Source organism: Rissa tridactyla, chromosome Z, assembly GCF_028500815.1.
Source record: "Rissa tridactyla isolate bRisTri1 chromosome Z, bRisTri1.patW.cur.20221130, whole genome shotgun sequence".
Classification (NCBI taxonomy): domain Eukaryota; kingdom Metazoa; phylum Chordata; class Aves; order Charadriiformes; family Laridae; genus Rissa; species Rissa tridactyla.
In genome coordinates, this window is record NC_071497.1 from 86,952,369 (window position 1) to 86,980,015 (window position 27,647).

General features: G+C 42.6%; 1 protein-coding gene across 7 annotated transcripts; it reads right to left on the reverse strand.

Moving 5' to 3' along the window:
- Nucleotides 1-265: 265 nt before the first annotated feature.
- On the reverse strand, nucleotides 266-27,580 carry LOC128902435 (thioredoxin-like protein 1). Of its 7 annotated transcripts, none has more exons than XR_008463790.1 (10): nucleotides 27,362-27,580; nucleotides 25,088-25,184; nucleotides 23,813-23,986; nucleotides 20,274-20,396; nucleotides 19,829-19,898; nucleotides 19,042-19,214; nucleotides 16,093-16,197; nucleotides 1,900-2,100; nucleotides 482-583; nucleotides 266-362 (listed from the first exon to the last, which is right to left on the reverse strand). XR_008463790.1 is itself a non-coding variant. In XM_054185453.1 (9 exons), exons 1-9 carry the CDS (start codon nucleotides 27,457-27,459, stop codon nucleotides 9,368-9,370), a joined length of 885 nt encoding a protein of 294 aa, XP_054041428.1. In that variant the 5' UTR covers nucleotides 27,460-27,579; the 3' UTR covers nucleotides 9,118-9,367. The 7 variants fall into 7 exon arrangements, 4 of the variants coding, with proteins under 4 accessions (XP_054041428.1, XP_054041430.1, XP_054041429.1 ...); XR_008463791.1 differs by lacking the exons at nucleotides 266-362; nucleotides 482-583; nucleotides 1,900-2,100 and adding exons at nucleotides 9,118-9,371; nucleotides 11,111-11,151; nucleotides 12,223-12,270 and having other exon boundaries at nucleotides 27,362-27,579; XR_008463792.1 differs by lacking the exons at nucleotides 266-362; nucleotides 482-583; nucleotides 1,900-2,100 and adding exons at nucleotides 9,118-9,371; nucleotides 9,882-10,188 and having other exon boundaries at nucleotides 27,362-27,579.
- Between the last annotated feature and the right edge of the window lie 67 nt (nucleotides 27,581-27,647).

Genomic DNA, 27,647 nt, shown 5'->3' on the forward strand with positions numbered 1-27,647 from the left:
GCTTCTGGACCCCACCAGATCCTTTTACATCCCCAAGTGAGGAGGCTTTTTACCACAGCGAGACCCGCGGGGCTGGGACAGGAGGGGCTCAGAGCAGCCACAGTCAGGGCTTCCCGTCAGGCCGTGGGGAAACAGAGAGCCTCGAGCAAGAGGTAAAAGGCAGGGTTCTATGGAGAGTGCAAAACGGACCCCATTATTCTTTGATGTGCCCCTGTACCTGTGTGTATCGGCACTCGGGTTAAAACAGGAATGACCAGGAGCTCACCTGCAGGGTCCGAACTGCCGCTGGCTCTGCAGGTGGGTCACGGCATGATGTCAGGCCCTTCAGCAAGCTTCCTTGCTGCCATTTTCACGTAACGCTTCTAGAAACAAGGACATAGAAAACTTAGAGGAGAGGGAAAGAGTGAAAAATAAGAGGAGACACGTTCACACGCCAAGGTAAAAGACACACAACAGCCTCAACCGTGTACTGCAGACGTACCTACGCCTGGAAAGGGGTCCACGTTCCACCCGTTTGATGTTGAAGGTGCCATGGCCAAGGCCCTCCTGAACCGCTGAAGCCTTTCCAGCTGGACACTTCGCTCTGAGAAAGAGAACACAGCAGGCAGCAGGGGCAGGCAGGTACCCCCGCAGACCCAACAGGGCACGTCGCTGTTCCAAAACACTTGTTTTTTCCTACCCATTCGGTATATTCTGTCAGGAACCTCAAGACGAAGCAGAATTCCGGCTCAGGCAGAACTCAGACCTGATGCAGCCCCGAGACACAGGCTTCCAAAATAATGCTTAACTGCGATTAACAGGGTCTGATAAAGATTACCAACTCATGTTATGTACTGAATGCATTTAGGTTTATTTAGAACTCTAAAATATTTCTGTAATTTGACCATAGGGATTTTTATTTTTTATCTATATTATACACACATAAACATGGGTATAGATGTGTGCGTGTATATACGTATACGTACACAGGCGCCACATTCGCATCCAAGGGAGCAGATTATTGAGGTTGCACCAGAATTGCCATCAGCTCTTGCTTCAGTTCCTCCTTGCGACCCGAGGCCCTGAGCTCCCCGTAACTGTCCCTGTACGGTCCCCAACAGCTGCAGGGGGTCACCCCAGCAGAGCTCCCTGCGTCGGGCAGTACGTGTGGGACCTGTTGTCCCAGCACCACGCAAGCACCCTGCTCTTCACAGACTCACACGTATGTACCAAATTCATTTTCATTTTGCTGATTTTGAGGAAAGGAAAAGCTGACTTATGTTAGAAGAACTTGGGCTTGGGAATAGGAAGTGGCAGTAGAAAGAGGAGGTTGCGGAGTTTGGTGGTTTTTGGCTGGATTCAGCCAAGAACAGACTGATGCCATGCCACAGTGACACAGGCACCTGCCCGGCCCCACTGACCACATTTTGTTGGGAACCCGTCTCAGAGGTGGCCTGATGCTGGGCCGAGCTGGACGAAGAGCTCGCTGGCAGCAGGAAGAGCCGCTGGGATGGGACCTGGCGGGGCCAGGCGTCCCCACAAGCACATCCTTTCAGGGGAAGGGGCCGGTGTGTGGAGTGAGGCACCGACACAGTGTCTGCTAAGAGACAGGGCCAAATACAACAGAGCACGTGGGTTTTAACTGTTACCTATTATTTATCAGCCTATTGCTTTCTAGGGAGTACCTCTAACTCCATTTTTGAGTGCTGGGAGCAACACCACCACAACCGAGAGTTTTCCTGCTTGACCAAGGCAAGGAACACCTTTCCCTTCTCTGATGGAATTCCAAAGCCAACCCCGGCAGCATCCCTTGGACAGCCTGGGACACCCCGGCAGGCAGCACTGGGGCCGGGCAGGCGCTGCTGGGAGCCCGGGGAGATCTTCCCCACCCTGCCGTGGGTACCAGGGCGAGTTAGGTACCTGCCATCGGAATTGTCTCCTTCGGAGGAGATGTCAGGATTACGCCGTCCGTCTTGCGGGGGCCTGCTGGAACCAGAGACGCCGGCTGGTAAACAAAAGCCAAGTTATTTCCCCCCCAACATTCTCGCCAGAGGGTCCTGCAGCAGCAGCTGGGGTTTGGGCAATCCATCCTCTTGTAGGTTCACTCTGGCAGTCACAGACCTGAATTTGAAAAAACAATTAGACAGTCTGTCAGAGTGCCTAGTAGAGACACATAGTTCAAATACCTCTGAATTTTAGGTGAATTAATTCAAAACAACACAGATATGCAAAATCATACAAGTTAAGCTTTTAACCAGATACATTTGATTTACTCTCCTTCTCACGTCTCCAAACGGAGAGGAAATTTCCAGGATCAAATGTAGCTGCTACAGCAGCTGAAAGGAAATACGAGGGTAGCAGAGCCGGGGCTACTCAACATCCCCTCACTGACAGCAGTCCTGGCCCTCGGCGCGCCGCAGCTTTGAGGACTTCCATAGATTTACCTGGGTGCTGGAATTTTGAGGATTTCCCTAGATTTACCTATATCTCCCACTGTTTTCACCCCCGCGCAGAAGGCAGGCCCTGCCGAAAGCATCTCTGCCGTCTCCCCCTCCTGCACCGCGTCCTTCTCTCTCTGGGAACAGCAGCGTCAGCCCCGTCTGTACACTGAGAACACCGGCAACATTCAAAGGAAAAATAAGGTTTTAGAGGTGTGGAGGGAGGCTGGCGGTGCCCGCGGCTGGGTGCCAGTGTGTGCCATCCGCCCCGCTTCCCGCAGCAGCCAGGACCCAGCACGCATTTACCAGCAGCGCGATTTCGGCTCCGCATTGTTTTCAATTAGAGCCTTTTCTGCATGTGACGCACCAAGGGAAAAACAACACTTGGAGTTAGAACTAAGGTACTCCCAGAGACAAATATGATTAATGGGATAATCTTGTAGATCACAATAGTTAGAGGCAGTTCCTGCCATTTCCCTCTCTCCGAGGACTGGTTCTGCTCACATCCAACACAGACAGCTGCAGATTCCTCAGCACCGTTAGTAGCCAGCGTAGGACTATGGGCGACATTTTAAAACTCCTGTAACGTGCATCCTCTTACAGTTGTGCATTGTCTAGACTGAGTTTTACAAATTTAATCTTAAATAGCGTCATTTCTGATGGAGGGCATTTTTGCGGCGCTGGTTGTGTACATGCTCGCCTTGGCATCAGTGCACACATGCGCTCACATCCATTGCAGATAGTACCCTTCAGTTAATCACGACCCGATTAAACAATGATCAAGTCGCATTGATAACCGCATTGTCACTGAGAAGAGCCGTACCTGATGGCTAACAGCAGCGATGGCTCCCGACTCCACCGGCGCTTCCATACAAGCTGCAGGAGGCATCCGCAGAACTTCGGGGCAAGTTGCTCAGGCTGGACAAGTGGCCACCAAGGGAAGGATTAATTGCGATAGCTTCTGTTGGATTAAAACTCAGCTTTCTACTAAATTAAATATGGCCAAACCCCTCTGCTACTGAAATCAGGTTATTTTTCTCTGTCCCTGCACAATTCTGCAGCCCTCTGGAAATGAACGACAAAAGATAGAACACGTTTTATCAGGGAAAAATCATTTTGGCAAATATCTGCCCGACCACCAACTCCATATTCTGGCATAAGAACACAAGAGTAATATTTCCAGGGAGAAGATGGGCAAGGACAATCTCTCTGCAAACCCTGGCACACCGATGACCGGCACCGGGCGTCACTCAGCGCACAGTGCAAGGACGGAGCCCAGCGCTTGTTCCAGAGGTTGGTTTCTGCGCAGCTCCCAGCAGCATTGCCCCTGCACGCTCACTTTATGGGGTGGGTTCGGGTCCTTTTTTTTTTTTTTTTTTTCTTTTTTTTTTAAAGCATTCACATCCAGCCACGTGAGGTGGTGGGGAAAGGAAACACCGAACTGGTGCAAAACGCAACAAATTGCCTAGCAAATTTCACACCTGCAAGGTTCCAGAACATGCAAGGTTCAGATTATATATTTTAAGGTAGCGTGATTAATTGAACTTAATCACCTAAACCTTTGCAGCGCTCTGCCGTTCCAAGCGAACGCAAGAGGAACGCGAGCTCAGCACAAGCCTAAGAGGACACCAAGCCACCTCCTGACTTCTCCTGACCCTGCTTCAGATGGTATTTTTCAATCTGAGAATGAAGTGCTAATTTTGAGTACTTTCAACTTTTTTTTTTTTTTTTTTTAATTTGGTCATCTTGCATAAACTAGTGTTTACCATAATCCAAATGAAGCTTTTTTTTTTTTTTTAATTATACATGCAAACAGACTCTTCATAGGGCACTAGGCCAGTCACCCGCCCTCCCCTGGCGCCCCTCTCCAGGGGGGACATTCCCAGGAACGCAGAAGCCGGGGAACGGAGAGGGGACACTTTGGGGTCCCCCATGCAGCTGCCTTGTGCCCCTCTGCCACAGCTGGGGGGGGCTCGTTAAACTTTCCCTTGAAGTTACTCCGCTGCACACCGAGGCAGGTTCTTCTGCCTTTCGCACTCACTTAATTTTTTTAATTGCTGCGGATTGGTTTCTCCCTTCTCCTCTTTCCCAGCCCCAAACTCCAACAGGGGGAGGGCGGGGGGGGCGACTGCCGAGACCTCAGCGCTGCGCCCCGCTCCCCCTCCGCGGCCCGACGGCCCCCGACACCGCCACCCTCCGCTTTTTTGCCCGGTTTTTGCGGGTTTTGCCCATTTTCTGTCCGTTTGTCCCACGCCTGTCCCCCGCCCCCCGCGCGCGCTCCGCCGGGCCGGCAGCGCCCCCTGCTGGCGGCGGGCGGCAGCGCCCGGCGGGGACCCGCCACCCCCGGCACGGCCGCGGCCGGTGGATGTCGCCTCTGTCGGCGACACGGACGGCGGGACCGAGGGCGGCTGGGGAGGATTCAGCCTGGAGAAGAGAAGGCTCCGGGGAGGCCTTGGAGCCCCTTCCAGTCCCTAAAGGGGCTCCAGGGAAAACGGGGTTTTCTGCAAAGAAAGCGTTTTCTGCAGAATATTCCGCTTCTCCAAACAGAATTCCAAGAAGAAAAAAAATAAACTGTCTTTTAACCTTTAAAAAAGGTCAGCCGTTATAAGAAAGCTGTAGCCACTTCAGCTTAGGGAAACAGTATCCACCCAGAATTAGGCGCGAACCAGTAAGGTCTCACCGGAGCCAGCCACGGCCCTTAGGTGGCTGCGTTCAAGCAACGTCTCATCGACACGTACATTCAAACAGTGCTGCGGGGCCTTATCGGCGCACCCTCGCTCAGCTTGCTTCAGCAACACCCCGCATTTCAATGAAGAAAAACAAAAAAAAAAAAATCAAGAAGTGAAAAACTTTCAAAATTCTGCCAATATTCAAGGCCAATGAAGTAGAGGTTGCTTCGACATCAGTCCCGATGCAAAGAAAAACACCAAAACAACACAAATTTGAAGATTACCAAAAGATAATCAAAAGGCAGGACTATGGTTAATGCCAGTCAACACAGCTTTACAAAAAATACGACCTTATCGCGCAATTTAAACATGTTTTTAGCAAGATTCCATACTCAGAAAGGTAATTTCGGTATTTATTTATTCTATCCTCCTCAACTTTCTGATAAAAACCAGCATTCTGACATCAGTAAAACAAGTTAAGTAAAGTACTTTAAAAAAATATTGCAAATAAATTTACACCTACTTGTATATTCCAAACCACCTTTGCAACACATTGGCATCAAGCAGGGGAATGCTCTCCTGAACTTTAAAATAAGTGCTTGTTTTGAGAATTACGCCTAGAACAAGCCACTTTATTTTCAGTGCATGCAAAAACGCACGGCATGAAGGAAGACACTTTATCAAGAAATACCCAAGTGAAAAAGAGCCTTCAATGTTTCCGCCACCGGAAAAGATATATTTGATATCATCAGAGAGTAAAATCTTTAAGAAACTCAGAAGTGAATAGTTAAGATGCACAGAACACGCTAAAGTTCACGCCAAACTAGGCTAGGAATTAAATGCAGGGATAAATACCCACGGTCCCCAACACAAGTGAATTTTACCCTATGCAAAGTGCCGATATTTCAGTCAGTACCTAGGCATTTTGTTGGCATATCCCAAAAATTCTCTTCTAAATCCAGTTACAAACTGGCTGTTATAGAATAAAAAAAACCTATAACTTTTCAAAAGTGGGGTTTGCTGCGGGTTGGTAACCCTTTGGACGCTGGAAGTCTTCTCTCATTTTATTACCTCTGACGTTCCTTGTACATATAAAGTACTTTAAATACTATATCTAAAATAAAGCACCATGTCCGCAGAAGCAGCCCTGGCTTCCTCGCCTACCCATTCCGCCTCTGAGCCATTCCGTGGCTCCAGCCCCGCAACGCCCAGCTGAGGAGGAGAAGGAGGAGGAGGAGGAAGAGTCCACCCAGTCCTGCCTCTTTATCGCCTGTGACCACACTCTGGGTTTCCCCCTCCCCACGTTTAAGAGGACATCTCATGTTAGCTCTCCTACTGCCTACAAAACCTCACAAGCATCTTCAGCTAGCCAAAATGACGACAGAAGCAGGACACGTGGTATTTGGAAGGAATTGGGCAGATTAAAGATGTACCCCCTCGACCACAAGCCCTTTTCCAGGCTTTAGCTTCTAACCATTACGGCTTCTTCTGCTTTCTCCATTCGTGTAGAAGCCAAGTGATATTCAGAGGTTAGTCTTCCACTACCTCAAACTCTTATCAGAAGTAAAAACATTGAGGACTATAAACATGAAAATAAACAACTTCCCTAGTGCCGTATTTGCTCTCTCTGGCAGGCTTTTGATGAAGCCCAGCAGCTCTCGGGCAGTATATCCTTATCAATCTCAGTACACAAGTACCATAAAGCAGGGACAAGCCTACACCAAAGGCGCCCAGTATCTGCCGCCAACTCAAGTCCCCCTTCCCAGCCTTTTCAGCACATCTAATTAAGGCATTGCACTGCAGAGTAATTATTACACAGTCCCCAACCCCACACCCCAGCCAACACACTCAGTCCTGGGGAGCCCCACGACTAGAGAGCCTTTGGGCATCCAGAGACACCGAGCAAACCTCCCGACCAGCCTGACACCACGACAGGAGCGAGAGGAGATGCCAGCCAAAACTACTCTCTAAGCTACCAGTCGGACGAGGACATTTGCTGTAAAGTACACGCGCACCCACAGATTTTCAGCGTTTCTCTGAAAGTTCAACCTTTGCCAGAAACAAAGCAGCGGGCGGGTGAAGGGGACCAAGGGGACAGGACCTTGCTTGCGCAACAAAGCGCGTAAATAATTCTGCACACGCGTGGCACAGCTGGGCGAGAGTTCTGAACACTGCAACAGCTTATTTCACTCGCCTGTCCCAAACGAGCGCCAGCCTTAGGATACATAAAAAGCAGTGAACTGAGCAGGGAACTGATCTAACCCAACGACAGCGAGCACTGGCAGCTTGGGCCAGTACCAAGTCTCAGTTATCCCAGCCTCAGCAGTATCAAACACCAGCAGCATCGCGGTCCCCTTTTCGGGCTCCTGCTCAGTTATCAAACAGATCGACTTCTCAACAGGGCTTTTCCCATCAAGAACAAGACTCAGAAGCCCCGCGCCCAGCAGCTGCACGGCAAGCACGCGTCCTGCGGGATCCACGTGGGATCCCCGCGCTCCTGGGAACGCCACATACCGGTAACGCCACTTCACAGACAGCGCTGCACCATCACTCCAGGGTTGTGATTTTTAGCTCCTTGCGCATAATTCTACCCCATTCTCCATTAAGTGAAACGTGTGACAGTTACCTCTAAACATTTATTTAGATCTATGTACAGAGTATCATTAGGGAAGGTACGCATCATGCAACCAAGGAAATCACGGAAGAGTCTCATAAACAATATAAATTTGACTAATCTTTTACAAAGATGAGAATCACTAGGTTATCAAATCTCTCAGGTATAAATATTATGAGGTAAGCAATACTTAAGATGAGGCACTTAAACAATAACCCAAAAGGTAATCAGTGTACAAAATTATAAACAGGAACAGTTATTCATATTGCCCTCAGTTATATTTAAAAATGATTTATATCCTATATACAGTGCGTTACATGCCTGCCACCCCCCACCGAAGCAAAACATTAAGGAAGTATGAAAGAAATCAAGTTATCATCACCATCGCACGCCAGTGACGGTAACGCAGGGAGAGGAGTACCCTGGAGCGCGCAGTGACACAGTGCCTCCCAGAAAGACCATTTTTCTAGACGATCCCCAGTTTTCCGTTAAGAAAAAAATATTTATGGGAACAGAAAGTTAACTTGGTATTAACACACACGTCTGCCAAGGCAGAAGAGAACCACCCTACTGCGTTCAAGGAAGGAATGCCAATTAAGGCAGGATTTAAGCCTTACTGGGATTTATGGTAATTAGAATTGTACCAAATTTAACTTTACAAAGAAATTAATTATGCCAATTAAAACACTTAGCAAGTTTTACCGGGAATTTATACGGTATTTTATGTATATGGTGCTGATCAATGCCCCACTTATTAAGATTACTTAGGGCACGCTTCCAAGAAAATTTACCAAAGTAGTATAAGAATTCCAATTAAGATGTAAAATTAATATCTGCACTAAACATTTCCTTATCAAGATATCCAGAGAGAGGAAAAAACACCCCATGAGAGAAATAAGTAATCTACGTTAAGGTGGGGTGCACAAACATCTGAATCCCCGTAACTGCACAGCTTGCTAGAGTCTGCCTGGAAAATGAGGTCATTATTTTCTAATAAAAGCCAAACACTTCCAAAAGACTCAAGAACTGTCAGTGTGAACAGCTCGCACCAGCACGCCGTTTGTGACAAACCTGCGGGTTAATGGAATGGTAACTTAAAACACACTTCCTCCTCCTATGCTTTTTGAGGTGGGGAGGGAAATGGAAAATTCCCAAACAGGTGAAGTTATTTCTATGTGAGAAATATCAGTATTTTGTGCAAACAATGATCCTAGCTTCACTCGGTCTAACAACAAAATAGCTCGGATTTTATCTTTAGATGCTCTCTGAAGGCCATCCATGTTTTACTTACGTTTGACATTTCAAACTCTCTGAACAAGCGCAAGCTATGTTATGTCTCCGTTTCCAAAGATAAGCCAGTGGAGTTTTGAAGCTTAAATGGAAGAAGGGAAGAGTCACAGTTACTAGAATAACAAAATTAAACTTGGCAAAAGTAATGAATTTTATTTACAAATACATGTACGAGGATTACAACAGAAACACACTAGGGAAACTCCATCTCAACAAAAGCAATGATTTATTGGTAATGGCATTAAATGAACAGATTGACAGTCTCTGGTTATGGTCAAGCAATTATCCAGGAGTTGTAGATAAAAGTGAAGATCTCTGATTGCGATAAGGCCTTCCAGTGTCTTTTGCGTCCTAGTGGCTCTCTCCTTTTTTGCCAACTACCTGATAAGAGACAAAACCCAAGAAGAACGTTTAACCAAAAAAGTTCTGCCAAGTATTTTTTTAAAGTCAGTCTCAAAATAAACAAGTGCAACTGAATTTTCAACAAAATCAATGCATTTAAGCATGCATTACTGTAGCACTTGCAGAAACTGTGAATCCCTCTGAACGGTTAAGAGGGATGCAAGACACACAAGAAACCTTATCTTTGGTACTCATACAGACAGCAAACATCAGGCACATTTTGAGAAGAGTTAGAAGGCTGTAACTGCAACAGACCAGACCACACTTAAGAAGCTATGTGTTACATACCAAGCACTCAACCTCAATCCACTATATAAAATATTATAGTGGGAAGAGAACCACTGGGTGCTCAAATCTAAGTTTGTTCATTTCCCTTGGCATCCATGTACCTCACTGAGAGCATTTGCCTTAGAATGCAGCTCAAACCTATAAAGAAATCTGAAAGTCACCTGATTTTCACTTATTCCTCCTCAAAACATTATTCCTTACCAAGTCTCCTTCCAATCTCCAATTCTGCAAACTCCACCTGGAATCAGAGGCAGCTTAGCACTTCCCTTTTCAGAGAAGATCACCACTGCCACCACTTTGGTGAGTCCATCTGCGAGCCAACAGCAAGCGTAACTCCAGCACTCTAGATACTGCTACGCAGAGTTAAAGTTAGCGTGGTTCACTGCAGAAGGGTATCCAGGCCCCTTCGTTAAGGGAACTCAACACAAAATCCTCAGAGTAGAAAATGATGCCATTTTAGTCACTTTTCTGAAAGGTTTCAGGCATAATTCTAGTGCTCTTGCAGACCCTTGAAAAAAATATCCATTTATAAGCCAAACCAAAGTAAAAAGAAAATAGATCTTAAAGTTTAAGACTTCAGGAGGGAGCTTGGGCAAGGCACTAAATCCCACTTCATTTCCATCTAACCAGAGCGCAGCACTTACGGCTCTGAGAAGATGTAGCCAGAATTCACATGAACAGAGATTCGAAGATTACACTAATGGAGCACAGAATTTCCTGTTATAATAATGCTGAAAATGAAGGCGTAAAACCTTTCTTGTATTCTAGCCAATTGACTGCTATAGCAAACCTGTAGGTGTTAATTACCTCTGCAGTTAAGAGACAATATATCCCACAAAATTCATACGGTCAACAGTGAAATAATGGAACTAGGGGGAAAAACAAAACAAGCAAAAAACCCCAAACCCCCACAGCCCTGAACTAGGGAAGACTCATGGACCCTGGAAGTATTCTTCAGAATCCCTTCCCCTTTTTTCATTTCTTGTCAAACTTCAAGAGGGAGAATTTTTCACTACCCGGCTGCTTTTGGTCAGCGGAGTTATCACCATCACAAAGTAACTGAGATCTACTGATGAAAAGTACTTTTAAAGACCATTTGCACCCTTGACCAGGAGCATTTCACCAAGCTGTAAATTCAACCTAATGCTTAAGGTCAGGAAAATTCCAATCCGACAATGTGAAGAAAGAAGAAAAAAAAAAAAAATCAAAAGCCCAATCACTTGCATTAAGATCCAATTAATCAAGTTAAAAAAAAATACAGTTAAACATGTCAAGAAGCAATATTTATTCTTTGTGCGTTTTCAAAGCACCAAACTGTGTTCACACACAGATTAAGAAAAAAAGAAAAAAGAAAAAGAAAAAACACAGTTAAAAGCTTAAAGATTAGGTGTTAGCAAGTGTGGAACATCAATGAAAAAATATTGCTGTACCAGTCTGAGGCAGAAATTGACAACTCGCCCATGTGTATTATCTGCGAAAATCAATCACACCAATATGGATATTTTGTCATCACAGGTCAAAGAAACCCATTTTCTGACTATCCCACTCCACCGTCCCAAAAAGGAACAGGCTATTTAAACTTAAACCAAACAACTGGCATTATTCTTTTCTTGGAAGTAGATCCATTTGCCTTCCTTCTACAGAAACAACTGCCATCCAGTGCATTCTAAGGGAGTGGTTACAGCCTGTAGTTCCCACAGAAAAGATCACGGTTTTGGAGCAGGCTTTTTTCCAATCATTTGGGTTTTTTCACAAGCATTACTCCAGAGCCTGACAGCAACAGAACCACAACCAACTCTACGGTTCATTACCAAAAGTAGGACTGGAAAGACTATTACTGAACCTTCTGGAACACAGTTGGTTTTATTTTGGGGGGTTTGTTTTGGGTTGGCTTTTTGTGTTTGTTTTTTTTTTTTCTTTAAACAAGGTCAAGCAAGTAAAATTATTAGGATGCTGCTGGAGAGCCCTAATCAGGCCACATATGTACAAACACTCACCAACTCCTCACTGTGTCTTCCCTGAGCAGGTGCCCAGTGCCACTAGAGGGACAATAGAGAGTAGTACCTTGCAGCCCGTTCTGGCTACGTACTACATATTGAAGGGTCACAACAAAGAAGAACGCTAATCTCCACTAAGATATTAAAAAAAGTCAAGTCTTGGCAGAGCATTTCACAAGCTGCATCTCAAACAGCTTTACAAAATTCAATACAGGCTGAAAAATCAATTACAGAAAATAATTTGGAAGAGTACTGCATAGCATGCATGCCTTTAAAACCTCAAGTTCAGGTTAACAGTGGGACAACAGTTTGGTAAGACTGAAAGGTAAAGAGAAGTGCATAAGGTTAAGATTTGGAGCAGGGAGTGGAGGGGAAAGATGAGTTGATGAGTCAGAAGGTAGAGAAGGCTGCTCCTGATGGTAGAAGGTGCAGAGAAAGCTGCTCTTGCATCAGCGCTGAGATTGTGGAAAGGGTGAAAGAGATGCTAGATGAGCAGAGGGAGCAAGGAAGGGAGTAGTGCAAGACCACTTCAATCTTATTATTACTTTTTAATTTCTTCTGCCTTTTTAGTTCTTTAGAAATGGGAAGTTAAGCTGAAAAACAAACAAACAAAATGTTACAAGAAAAAAAGCAGCAGCATGTAGTGCAAATAAGTAGTTCTGAGTAGAAAGAAAGCCTTCATTCAAGAGGGGACATAAAAACATATCCCAACAACCTGTCACTATTCATCTACGCCCCAACCTCCAAACTGAGCAGCAGTATGTTTTATTCATTAATACCAGAAATAAACGAGAACTGTACTGGACATCAACAGTTGCATGCTCTTCCAAAAACAAAAGCACGTTTACAAGTTCACGACAAGATTCACTAGAACCTCCCTAATACTAAGCTATCAGTCGACAGTAAGAAACAGAACTTGCACCTTTACTCTACACTTTTAGCTGTGTGCCCAACAAAGCAGTCCAACTAAGAAATGTCTTTGTGCATTGGAAGTAAATCTCAAATACAGTCTACTGTACCACTTTCCATGACCAGTTATACCTTAAGTCAGGCCTTGCATGGCCAAGAAGTATTTCTGTCCCTCTCTTCTGCCACTCCGAAGACTTCCCTCCTCCCCAGAGGTTAAAAATAAAGTTGTGCAAGGAGCAGGATACACACAAGATATTAAAACAAGTGTGAAAGCAGATTTTATAAGTTTACTCACTCAGTCCAGCAATACCAACTACATGCAATAAAATCAGAGAAATTTTTTAGTGAGCCCGGTCAATACTGGAACAACTTCTGCAGGCACGTGGCAGTCCCAGTTGCTGGAGGTTTTCAAGATAGCATCGGAGAAGGTGCTAGATATTCTCATCTAGGCTCCCTTTCCCATGAAAAGCTGGACTAGGTGATCTTCTAAGGGTTCCTTCCAACCTGGGCTGTTCTGTGATTCTATGTATGTCCAAACTAATTTGAGGCCAAAATTACTAATGAAGGACTGACTTAACTACACCTGCTTAGTGCTCCTGTTATTTTTCAGAGTAGATGAATTTTAGCTTTGGATTTGATAGCATAATTAACAGAAACAATGCTTCATTTATATTAAACACATGAACTGACTCCCTGATCAAGACGAGATAGTTCTTCTTACAGCCCTGTTGCTGTTAGCAGAGCACTACACAAGCTACTATGAGTTTTCCTTGAGTGTCTGAAGGACACAGGAGCTGCAGGTATGCACCTTGATCATCAACTGCTGAGCAGTAAGCTGCTGTAACTAAGCATACCTTCAGATCCCATCCAAGTTGGGAAGCAAAATACATTAGTCTGGTCCTTAGGAGAAGTCATTCAAACCAATGTGGTTGTTTGGTGGTTTTTTTTTTTTTTTTACTCTGAAACTGAACGTGCATACAATCAACTGAGCATGCATACAATCAACTGAGCAACAACGTGATCAATCATAAAAACGTAACTGGAATCACATTCATGTCTGCTTCTTAATTCAAGCCCTTCAAATAATATATTTAACAGATTTCTTACAAACACTTCTCAAACTCAGGGTTAAAAAAAAGCATTCCCTCATCTTGTTAATCGTATCACAATACTATTTCTATTATAATTAGAAGAAGAACATGAGCAGTAGAGACAAAGTGAGATGAGGGAGTGAGACAGACGAAAGCAGTGAGGAGTAGTGTGGGTAACTACTCAAGGAAATGAGAAGAAAAATAAGGTTTCCCAGTTAATCTGCAAGCCTAAATATAATTAATGCCCAACGCTATATTAAGGTTTTGTAACTGACAGGATCACTGGAAGAAAGGAAACAAAATTCTAAGAGCACTGCAACTCTGCCAGACTACCCATCCCATTTGTTATGATGAAATATTTTAACAGCCTAATATTAAAACTACATGTTCAGGAAGCAAAGCAGGAATACTACATATAGTGTTGAGGAGCATCTGAGTTGAGACAGGATTAGCCACTTCATAACCCCGTAACGCCTGCTCCTCCATTCAAGGCTGTTCTGACCAGTTCCTTAACATCCTGACATTCCCAGCACAATGCTAACACCGTGGGACTGGTGTATACATAGTCTCGTAGGTTTGTTCACCTCCCCTTCCATTCAAATGGATGTCACAAGATACAAGGGCACACTCCTTGATGGTGCCAAGACACACACCTGCGAACTTTAAGGAAACTGTTAACTGGCATAGTATTTACCAGGCCCTACAGCAGCTTCCAAGCATCCACACTGCATCTAGAACTGAAAGATAGCTGTAAATCCACTCTAACTACAGCAGAGGGCCGAGACGCCTGGAGACCCATGCTATTTTTAATGCCTTTGTAGGGCTGTGTGACAGCAGGTGTGAATTAAAAACCCCACTCCCCACACAAACACACACTGCCTGCAGCTCAGAGTGTTACAGCAGGCAGCTTCAGTCTAATTCGGTCCTGTGTCCACCAAACTAACACTTTGTCCATGCAACTGGAAAAATACATGTTGTGCAGGCTCAACACTAGTCTCAAACCCATGGAACATTCCACAAAAAAACCTGAATTGCTTTACCAAGTGCACCTCAATCGGGATCATCAATTAAAAAAAATAAAATAGTACTTAAACAATCAGAAGATCAGGTTTAAAGAGTGCACTTATTGACAATAAACTTTCAGTGCTTTTGAAAGCAAAACTAACTTAGTTCACAGAGAACTGAAAGCGAGACAGAGATCAAGTACTGAGTCAGAGTCCCACCCCCTCACAAAGATACCAGAAAGTACCGCAGATTAACAATATTAAAGTAGCAATTGCACAACTCATTGCAGGGGATGCCCTAATACCGTAAGTACTGACAGAAAAGCCATATAAACCAAAAAATGTAAGCAGATTGTAAATCAATTAACATACTTCTCATTTTAGGAGAACTGGAAGTGCTATATTAGGAAGGTCTGCAATTGATATCCAGTTGGTTTTAGTACATTAGGAATAGGAAAACTTTTTCAATGACTTGAAGTTTCATTGAAAGGCAGCAAAATCTGTAAACTTTTATTTATTAGCTTAATAATTATCCACAAAGATATTATGTTTTACATGTAGAAGTTAAGACCAGGTTTTGATGTTAAAAGTTTCAAGTACACGACATGTTGGTGAGTGTTAGTGTTGTTAATCTTCTGAAGGTACAGGTAATTTTTATAATAAATTCTGTGGTGCTTTTGATGTTATTGGTCACCCACATAGTAGTTTGTAGGCTGGTGTTACAGAAGTATTTGTCCTTTTACAAAGGCTACTAAGTTTTAAAGCAGTTTATTTTAAAAAGACTTACTACATTTTGAAAAAGCTGTAAGTAGCTTAGAAGTTTCAATCCTCTTAAACCCATTTCACATTCTCAAAAAAAAAAAATCAAGAATTGAGAGTACCTTATTGTTCAGCACTAGTGTCTAAAGTCATACTGTAACAAGTTGTTTGCTTCATTTCCTCTTTATAAAGCATATATGTTAAATATAAGACACTTAGGATCAAATATTTTTCAGATCTCAAGCTTAATGTTGCCCAGTGAATAAATCTTTCAAAGCAGAAGTCAATCACGAGTGTGTTTAACTTGTATATGCAATTGCTTCTCTACTTCTTGAAAACCGTCAGAAAGCAAGTTTCGAAATCAAGACATAAATCTCACAGCTGTCAAAAAAATCCAATGTTACCTATAGTGTATATAACTTGGCAACCCCTCAAGTTTTCACACATACAGTCTTACCAGTTATTTTTAAAAAGTTGATGAACTAAAACTTGTAAGCAAGACCAAAGATCCATAAGATAAAGCTACACATTTTCTTTTGGATGCCAAAACTACATTGTGGAACTGTAGCAACAACCAATTGTATTTGTTCCCCCAACCCATTTTTGAGTCAGTTTAAAACATTCAAAAGTGCTTTTACGAAAGAGGACTCACTCGCTTGAAGTCATTCATATTTGTTGCTTGGACTGGAGTTCCAATAAACGTGAAGTACGTAATTCTTGTTGTCTCTTCATCACCGTGATTGGATTGGACAAACAACTAAAGAAAACACACCAAACATAAGGGTTAAACAGTCCATCCCTGAACTAATACATGAAACATCAGGCACACAAAATTTTTGAACTAACCAAATTAACAGTCTTTCCAACTATAAAAGCCTCTATAACATTTAGAGAAGCTACTGTCCTCTTATTTTAGATAATGGTTAAATAGAATGCTATTACTTTCCTGTTAATTTGTTAAACCCACAAAGCTTGGATTTTCCCAGCTTCCGCTTCTGACCCAAGACCACACTCAGCAAGCAAAAACAGGATCTAAGAAACCAAAATTCACTATTCACTGGAATCTGACTTGAAGTTAAATGTCAATTTAAGCATGCTTGCTGAAGCTCCTAAGACTATTCACATGCAGTTTACTACTACAGTCTGCATAATTGTGTGTTTTAGAGCATGAATACTAGATCTATGAAGCTATCTTAGGGTTTCAGACAAACACCAGTTTTTTTTGAAATATGAACTAAGGAATCACAGCTGGAACCACTACACTTTGTAAAGTGGACAAATGAAAGAAGAATTTTCTGCATGAAGCAGTATTAGTAAGGAACTTTTGTGTTAGAAGAGCAATGAGGTCTTCGTGGATCTTTCCACACTTTATTGTGAGCATGGAGAAAAGAGGATGAGAAAGCAAGCAAACAGTGGCATCAGGAGCAGAGGGGGGAAAAAAAGGGGAAGGAGGACAACAGCCGGGCAAGGGACAGCACAGATCAGGCACTTTCCACAAGCCATAGCCAGTATCTATGAAGATGCGCATTCTGGCCCCGAAATTGCCTGTGCCACAGACCACCAAACGCTGGAAGGTACATACGAATCACTACGTGCCTGCCCTATACTTAGACATTTTTGTGTGACAACACCGGATGCTTGCAAGCGCGTGATAAGCAAGATGGATCACTGATCTAAACCAGTGCAGACATTCACCCCTCCGAGAGGCTTCCCTGTAGTTGGAAGACCATATATTTTCCTATACAAACAAGATGCGTGGAAAGAGAGGGTTGAAATGCTGAAGAAAGTACTCTTCAGACAAAGACAACCAAAAAAACGTGTCAAAGACCGACTTTTGTCAAACAGAGGTGAAATGCAATTTGTGCAGAGGTTCTGTCTCAGCAATGATATGAAAAGTTTAACAAGTATAGAGAAAAACAAATGCCACTGAAGTAGCAGTAATGAAGAGAAGCACACAAACGTGGAAAACCAGCATGAGGTATCAGTTATATGGATTTGAAATTACAGGGTATAGAATTACTAATTAAAAAACCAGGTAAGTTAACTAACAAACCTAGCAGTGATACGTATAAATGAAGTATGAACTTGCTAATACTGACATGCAAATGTTCAATAAGTATTTCTGATTATACATGGCAGAAAAGCAGCACAATTTGTGTATTTGACAACTATGCCTCCTCCAGTTCATTAGGAACCAAATACAAGATTTTTATCCACAGGACACTGTAAGCGAGCAGAACTTCATCACCCACACTGAAAAGCCAGGTGGTGGACAAGATGACTGGCCATCTCATTTTCAGGAGGTCTTCAATAAAGAATCCAGGTTTAGCTAGGAAACTAGGGGAGCGCTACTGCAGTGCCCACATGCAAAGAATGCAAACAAGCAGAACATCTATTTAATCACCTTATCACTTGTCTGGTGTTTGCACATCATCCTTGTCTAAAGCTGACATGGGATTTTATTAAAGAACAAATACGTAACTTGTACTTGTCAGCACAGCTTTGTAGAATATAAGCCTTTGTGACCGATCACCATTTCATTTGGGGGAGGATAAAGTTGATTGCAAAGGATAACTCCACAGAAATAACAGATATGAAAAGGAAGTTTTTTAGGTTCATTACATTTAAAATAATTGCTAGTAAACCATGACTAAACATGAAAGTAGCCGACTGACCTAAAATGCAGTCCACAAACAGTAATTTAGAAGTTACCCAGAAACCTTTTTATAGAAGAAAAATTGTGATGAAGAGATTGAGGGTGGATTGACGTTTTGGGGTTACCTGTAACTGATATAAGCTGGTGATTTCTGTGGCCAGCCCACTAAAATATAGCTTAATTCAATCAAATGTAAGTCCATCCATTTGCAAATGCAAAATTCAGGCCACAAAAAGCATCTCCACAGAAAAGAATTCAGGGATCATACTGGAAAAACAGTTTCACACAATACCGCAGGAAACAAGGAAACCAGGATGATGCCAAGCATAAAGCATTTCCCAGGTCAATTTAGTCATCACACACATTGCACTACAACCTGTATTTTTAAAATGGGAGAGAAGAAACCGCACCTGCACATAAGAGTCAGAAAGCCTATGTGAAATCTGTGTAAAGTCTCTTAGAGCAAGAGAATGAGAGAGCTCATTAAAAGACAAAGGTGCTTTGATTACAGCATTTAAGAACCCTCAGAGAGCGGGTACTGAGTTTAAAGACATGGCAAGTACTACACTTGATACTCAGAGAAATCTGTTATTTCTGCAATCAGATTACTGAGAGACTGGATTCCTGTCTCCTCAGCTCTTCAAGCGAAGACAAGATGCCTTTCAAGAAGGTACCTTAGTAAAAACACAAGGTGCATTAAACAGCACACCAGCTCATGGAGAGGTGAAAGTGAACCTTATGTCTCATACGAGGTCAAAATAGACATTGCACACACATGGCTTTGTCTCACCTCAGATTCCCAAAATACTTTTAGCATAAACATGCAGTTAGGCAATCAGCAGAGAGAAACTAGGAACATTTGCAATGAAATCAAACATGCACACTGCTTTACAAGCCTATGAAGTTTTCAACCTGCACAGACCTCAGTACAGAAACTTTACTTACAGTTACACTGTTAACATTCTGAAATTTTACATAGCGAAGCTGGATAATACCATCTTCTTTAATATCATCTGGTGTCAGCTCCAGGGCTTGAGTTGGTTCACTTCTTTCTGCTTCTTCAAAATCCATAGATCGAGGAAGGTTGATAAAGATTTTTATGTACTTTGGACCTTGCCCTGTGTTAAAATATAGGAGTGGTATTGCATCGTTTAAGCATATTTTCAAAACACTGCTTGAGAAGCCCTCGTTTATCACAGTCTCTAGGTATCACTCAAGGAAGGCAGGAGCTTCTATAGTTCTAGTGTCTTGTCTGCCAATCCTACATCACTACCCTGAACACTGAAGGACATCCAAAACTGTACTACTCGTCTACTTGTCAGGGACAGAATTCCAGAAAAAATCCAATAAAAAGTCTAAAAATGATAGTTTTGTTGTGTCACATAACACCCGAACATTTTATGCCATTTAATAATGTGAACTGAGTTACTATGCTATGCCTTTTGGTAGCTCGCACATTAATTCTTGAATTAAATGTAATTTTCTCTTTGCAGCATATCAAACTATAGTAAATACTTATAGCCCATCATACCAAATACCCATGCATGAGGTCAGTGAAAGATTAATGAGATCATTTGTTATGTAACTCATTTACAACAAATGCACTGAAGCTACCATGGGATTCTCAGAAGATAAAAGGTTCTAGGGACAAGAGTGTCATTTTTAGAAAATTCATCTAAACGTGGGCAAAGCTTTGGTTTCAAAGATATGATTAAACAGACACTTCACTCACCATTATCTGGCCCCTGAAGTTTCATAGAATAAAGCTTGACAGGCTGACTAAAAGCTACAGTAATAAGCAGCTGCGGAGAAAAAAGTTCCCGTTAAATATTGTTTTCTTCATCCTTAAACACAAGCATAGCACAATAATTACCTAGAAATAAGTCTGAGCTTCGAAATAAAATTAAGTACTTACTTTCACAATATTCCACACGTGCACTAGTCTGTCTCTTTAAAGTACGAGCAAATGCTACTCTGCTTAGAATTTTTTCCATACATAGAGGGATGTGAAACTGTAAATGCTACAACAACCTTTGTATACTAATTTTACTTACATCCTACTACCTTCTCCCACTCTTACTTACACTACCATAAAAAGTAGGCAAGTTCTTAAAAAAAAAAATGCTTGCAGACCAGACCATCACTGAAAATATCTCACTTAACGATATCTACTGTACCTGCTCATCACAGTCTGATTCCAAGTAGGTAGAGTCTTTACGTAAACAATTATCAAATCCATGCTCATCACTCTCATTAAGACATTCACAGCCGGCTTTATTGATAAATGGCATTAAATCCATCTGAAAGTAAAAGCAAGAGCATTGCCGAGCGCATAAGTGCACCATGAACTCATCTGGGATTAGTAAGCGTTGGAATGAATGAAATTCTTCATTCAACAGATTAAAATAACAAGACACACAGAAAACCTCAGGGGTTTACATCAAAAGACATTACAAACAAAAATGACAAATACTACAGTACTCAGATGTGTCCTGTTCATAACTGAACAACATTTTTCCCCTCCATGCAAAATCCCACACGCCTGGAACACGTGCTTGCCATTCTGAGAATAAGAAATTGGGCACAGGGTGAATTTTCAGACTACAGCATAGTAAGTCACACCATGACACAGACTAACTGACATTAGGCTGGAGCCATCATCAACTTCACAGAAAAAAAAAAAAGACAAAGAGAAACGGGCCTCCCCAAAAATATACTATATACTGCAGAACAAATTAAAAGATCACCACTATAGTTCTTACCAGGCTTTATATGCAAAGCTAGTCTTATTTTACTTGTTTCTCCATTTGTTTTATTGCTCAGCTCTTTTGTATAGGGTCCAACTAAAAGCTTTAACATATACACATTCTCAGATTAAAACAGACCGCTATCCATGCTCCAAGCCTCAACCATTTAAAAGTTGGTATTATTGCAGAGACAGAATAATCTCTATCCATTTCCAGATAACCAGTGTTTTTTGCCTGCAACTAAAGTAAACCAAGTCCAACGGAAGCACAGTAAGCCAGGCTAAAAATCAAGTATTTCATATTTTAAGGCCTGAAGACACAGTATCAGCATCTCACACGGTAAAAGTACAAACTCGAGATCAATGTACAGTCATTGAACAGTCCAGACACAAAAAAACTAAAGGAACTTTTAGGATGACAACCCAAAATACCCTTCACAAAGGCATATATTAGGTCCCAAACAATAATATACCACTCTTGGAAAGAGAAAAGCACACGCCAGCTCAAAGATTACTACACACTACAACTCAGGCTATAGCTTCACGATATAAACAGAATCCGAAAACGGGCTGTTGAGAGAAAACAACTCATTTCCCATATCCCACTTCCCTTAGCTCTTACAACTATGTTATTCTGAGCAAAAAATACTCATTCCCCTCCCAACATCCAAATGAAGGCTTAGCTTGTGACTCCTGTGCCCAGTAGAGGCACAAGGTATGAGAAGGAACACACAGCTGCCATGAGGATGCTTTCCTAGAGCCAACAGCAGTCCAGTCTGGGTCAAGGATATCCTAAAATGGCATTTCAGCCTACTACCTACAGGTCAAATGGAATTCCTGCTTGGCTCATACAGCCCTGAACATACTCAGGATGTGGTTCATAGGGATAAGACACCATCTCCTACAAGATTAACTTTAAATAGAAGATGGTGCGTTCATCTCAAAACCAATCTAAGCAGACCTGCGATTGCTACCTGAATGACTTTTAGTGTGTTTTGGACTGCGAAGCTAATAAGCTGAACCTTCATCTTTTGACATTCCCATAGTTCCACAGAGGATTTCACAATAATTATAAAAGTAAGCGTTCATATGTAAAGTGAAGCGCAATGCATGCCATGGAACAGTTAGCAAGTAGCTGAACTGCTAGAACTTCAAGCTACCTGTCCCCTGCAGTTTAGTTAAGTGAGGAATACTCAGCTGGATTTGCGCCCTGCTTATATCTGCCTGATAGGATATGGTCAGTTATGAATTTAAAATACTTAACCTCCAAAAAGCCTGGTTTTGCATTTAACAACATAATTTGGGGTTCTAGAGATAACTCATCACAGCTAAGTTTAACGTATTGGATTTGTTAACGCAAAGTAACACATGCACTACAGCAACTAGCTAAGCACTGAACTGTGACGTACGATTTAGGTGAAAGGTACTACACCACATCACTGTGTTTAGACTTGGAGTAGAACAATAGACAATCGCATTTAAGGAGTAATATTACACCGAGGGTTGCTTGGAGAATACCACCTAAGAGGACAGCTCTAGGAGAGTGTTTTGTCACATCAGAGTTCTCATTTACATGTGTTTGTTAGTACAGCTGTCAGACAGGCTTATGATTCGTAACGCACAATTGCCTTGAAGTAACAGGGAAACACGCAGAACACGGTGAAAATCATTTCCTGGGAGCACCAATATTCCTAAACAGATTGCTCTATTATTGAAGTTTTGGCCAAAAATTCAAGCATCCCTACAAAGATCTGGTTTATCTAGAAGACATGGGCAAATCACACAATGATACAAAAAAATTGTTCATGAATACAACTTTAAAATTCTTTGAAAAAATTTTAAAATAAAGTTTTAGTTATGAGAGATTTTGATGCAAGGTTTAAAAAACATTCAGTCTGAGAACATACATTTAGAAGTGTTCGCTTTTCTTTTTTACAAATTACTACAAAGTTGTAAGTTATTTACTTAGTTTACATTATTTGCAAATGCCTGATCAGCAATTACTGGAGTGATAGGCAGTGCCCCTACAGAAGCGAAATGATGCGCATTGAGCATTAAATTGAAAGCAAATTCACAGTCAGCAAGAAGCAATTCTTGTACGCCACTCAGACCAGGCACATAATCTTTTCCAAATATTCCTGTGATGTAGTTTTTACTTTATATATTTTTATATCCTTGCCATGCTTTTACAGGCAAGAAGAAATCTAGAGAGAACATTTTGTTGTACCATCCACTTGTGTAAACATTAGCAATTAGGCAGAAGAAAATATATCACAAGATATTGTTTATCTAAAAACACCCTGCCAAAGGCATCCTATTTTCAGGCAAGCTGCTATAGAGGAAGATGGAGCTGAACTGTTGTGAAGGTTAATTCCTTTGGCAACAGAATCTCTGCCTCTCTTTTTTTTTTTTTTTTCAAAAGAGATAAAGAGGATTAAAGAAGGGGTAGGAAGCAAGGAAAAAAAAAAAAAGAAAAACCTAAATGACCCTACCACCACATAAGTAAGAGAAGATTTCTTAAGGAAAACCAGAGCAACTTTTCAACATTTTTGATGGCCATGTCTAACAATGTCTTTTCCTGTGGATGTTTTTACACTTTAAAAAACATTTTGAGAAGACAATTGGGATGTCTGAAAAGAGGAAAGAAGCAGAGTAAGTTCATCCCAAGCAAAAAGTTCATCCCCAAACATGAAATTAATTATTTTCATGACTGAGGGCTATGCATGGAGATTTTTCTTAAAACATTTTACAATTCCATAACCATACTTACTAAATATATACATGTTAATTTTAAAATTTTATCTGAAGAAGGAAACCCAGACAATCGATCTTCTCAAAGCCATGGGGAACTTGCAGTTTTGATTAAAGTAGTATTATTTGGCTTAGGGTACGTTTAAAAAGCAAGAGGTATTTTTTAAATGTTCAAGTTATGCAAACAAACCAACCAAAGACATCTTAAGAGATACATACGTATCCTTTTGGGATATCTGTATCTTCACTGTTTCCAGGATCATTCTCCAGGTGCTGTTTAATTTTTTCTTCTAAGCCTACAGCATCTGCTCCTTGATATTGGTCGATTCGCACTTTGTTTCGGAAAAACAGAAATGTCGGCGTTGCTGATATATTATTGGTAGCAGCTGTTCCCTAGAATGCATAAATTAGTTATAAGTGTTACCTAACAGAGTATTACCAATATCAGCCAGAAACATTAGCTTGCTTCACCTGGATGAGAATGCACACACAAGATATTAATCAAGCTACATCACCTCAATCATCACAAACAATATTTGTTATTTTATAAACAGCTTTAACTCGATTTTAAATGCATTTAAATTCTTCAGATCCTCCTAAACCTTTACACATTTAGGCATTTTTTGAACAGACTTCACATTGGCAGTAGATTTGTTGGTACACCATAAAAATCTTATCACCCACTTCCTCTTGAAAGTGGAGGACGGCTTAATTTAATACTTTTATTTTACAAGCTTTCTTTACGCCAGCAGTCCTTCCTCTCCCAAGCCACATTCATGCACACCCAGGAATTGCAGCCTGCTGCTGTGAAAGGCGAGTTCCACTTGATTTCCACCTGTACTCATACCTGTTAGGCACCCACAGTAGCTTTCCCCAAAACTTTCCATAATTTACTGTCATTTGCAAACATTGCTACCACTTTTAAACTCCTCTCTCTCCATTATAATTTGTAGTAATTCAAGACACTTGCTTTCAACATACCATTGTTAATTTTTGTTAACAACCCTTAAGTCAATCAATAGCTCATTTGCAACACTGTTGTCTGTTAAAAACAGCTGAGTAGTACTTGACAGGAATCTCGTCCCACTAATCAGATCAGTTTATTGCATTTTTCATTTTGCTCAATAATTATGCCAATACTTGTTTGGAAAGACTTACTCTTTTTTATTCGTACTGGTGCTATGTTCTGCGTTTAGTGGTATTATCTAAATAGTACAAGCAGCAAGAACTGTTAAACTGTTTCTACACTGCTTAAATGAAGGATATCACAACTCCAAGAATACTTTTCAAAATAAAAGTGTTGTTTCTTCACATCTTTGTGCATATCTGATTTTGAGAATTTCACAATACGGCTACTTGTGATTCACCAAACGTGTGAACAGCCACAGGATACTACTCTTGGTGTACTGTCTGAACAGTTTTTCTTCAAGTTTCTCATTCACCGCATTTTCTGCTCTTTTTCTTACAACTGAAAATACGTTTTCGAATACCAACCTGGCACTGATGTACATCTACTTCCAAAAAAGTTGCCTGGGGATATTTGTTACTCAGAGCATTGAAAGCTGGGGCTATCCTTAAACAAGGGCCACATCTGTGAAAACAAAATACAGTTTAAGTTAACTCAATCTTTTTTTGAAAAATGTCCGCCCCAAATAGAATTAGCACATTTATCTTCTTACTGATATCCCTGGTACACACAAAAATAACCTTCCTACCTGGCTGACAGATGGTGAGCAATCCTGGTGATACAATTAAGAATGACATTTAGAAACACATTATGAAGTGTTAATTCCCACTTCCTCAGACAGCTTCAATGTTACATGATTAGCTTCACCTATTAATTAATACTAACTTCGTATTTTCATCTAATGGGTTTAGCTCCTGCATCTTTTACCGCAAGCCAAAATCCTGCTAATCAAAGGGACATAAGGGAGGGCAAAGAGTTGCCTGCTTTTCCTGAAACAGCAAAAAATACTTTTCACAGAAAACTAGTACTAGCACTCCACATTGCCTGCTGTGAAACAACAGTATCTACACTAAATATGACTTGAAATACTTAACAGCAATAACGTATCAAACCTTTAGCAGGAATCATAAAATTCTTCCTATGTTAAATCTCACTTACTACAACTGTAACCAGTTACTACCATACTTTTTGATCCTGGTGGAACAGACCTGACTTCTGCTGACATAACTGTATCACCTGGGCTGAAAATATGTATTTTTTTATTATTATACCTTTGCTGGCATATATGAAGTGTACAGACACAACCATTCCTGCAAATGAATACTCTCACAACTGAGCTTGCTGTAAAAGAAACAATTAAAAAGCGAAACAGCAAGAAAATCCCCGCGGAAACTCCCTCCAACAGCATATCCACCTAGGCCGTACCTAAACCAGAGAGCTGTGCCAATACACACAGCTGGAAACCAGCACAGACCAGCAGCATAGCAAGGCAAACTCGCAGATATTTATCCGCTAAGACATCCAAACATTAATCTAACTGGAACCTAGTACATTGGATGGTCTCTAACCAAAACATTTTCCTGGGCACACATGTACAAAGTATTACTGAGCTCACCAACCCCTCTGCAGCTACGGGTGAAGTTGACTTACCTAAAAACACAACTAAGCAGCAGCAATCAGACATCAGATGCGTTTATATCAAAGCTGTTTTCAGTACCCACTCAGACACACAGCTTGTAATTCTTGTGGCCTCTTCTACCCAAATACAACACCTCTCACCGGCTCTTTCACAACATTAGACCCCAATTCTTTTGGGCTCCAAACAGCCATTGGAAGTGGAATGGTTCAACTGTACATATAAATAAGGGGTGGAAAGATGAGGAAAGAGTATAGGCATGAAGAGCGAGGATCTGACAACAGCGAGGTGCACTGTGAAGCCCAGGACCTCCAACACTATCACTATTCTCCCTAATTCCGCAGATTACTGTGAGTAACTGAATTGCTGAGATTTCCATTGGTCACCAGTTCATCCAGACTACACCACAGTTGTACTTCAAATCCCTGCTAAATAGGGGAAAAAAGAACACCTGCTTGCCCTGGGCAAGAAGGGTGGGGATACAGCTATGTTTTATTAAGGCAGAAGATGTTTTTAACAGAAAACAAGCAAGTTGCAGTTGCCTGTGCCCTCCTGACCTGCAACTGGACTTCCAGCCAGTGCAGCACCCCATCTCCTCAGCGCACCTGCAGAGTGACAGGTCCAGAGGGCAGGGGAAGTTGGCTCCGCTGCAAGAAGGTGAATTTAACACCAGCAATAGGAAATACCATTCTGATGCTGTGGCTATATCCATATCCAGCAGATAAGGAGCGTCACTAACGCTGAAAAAACCTCCAATTAATTCACAGCTCTTACCCGCGGCAGCTGGCCAGGGACCAAAATGATACAGCACTTCGCTGCCTAACTGCACTTCTCAAGTTTGAAGCTGTGCCTCGCCTCAGAAATAAATGAAAACACCCAAGCCCCTCAAGGCCCCACAGCGGTTCTCTCGGCCCCAGGGAGTCTCCTCAGCGCCGGGGAGCCTCCTCAGCCCCAGGCCGGGGCGGCGGGGAGACGCCTCCCGGTGGGCCAGGGCCCGCTCCCGCTCTCCACCGCCTCAGCGGGAAGGAGGCCGCGGTAAGGGACATGGCGGCAGGGGCGACGCGGGGAGCGCCCCGGGGCGGCGGACGCCGCCCCGGGGCGCTCCCCGCGTCGCCCCTGCCCACCTGCGAGGGGAACCGGGAGCCCGCATGCCGCCCTCACTCACCCCCGCATAGTGAACTTCACCACGGCCAGGCGGGAGCCGGCAGCGCTGAGCTCGGGCTGGAACTCGGTGTCGTTCGCGATCACCTTCACCCCCACCATCCTCACCGGGCGGCCAAGGCCCGCACTGAGGGGCGGCAGCGGCGGTAGAACCGGCCTGCTATCTGCAGCGTCACGGCGGGAACGGGTAGCCCGGCATGCACCGCAAGGCGCAGGCGCCGCCCGCCGCGCCCGCTCCCCGCCCCGGCCCGCCGGGCGGCCATCTTGAGGGCGGGGCGGGGAGCGGCGAG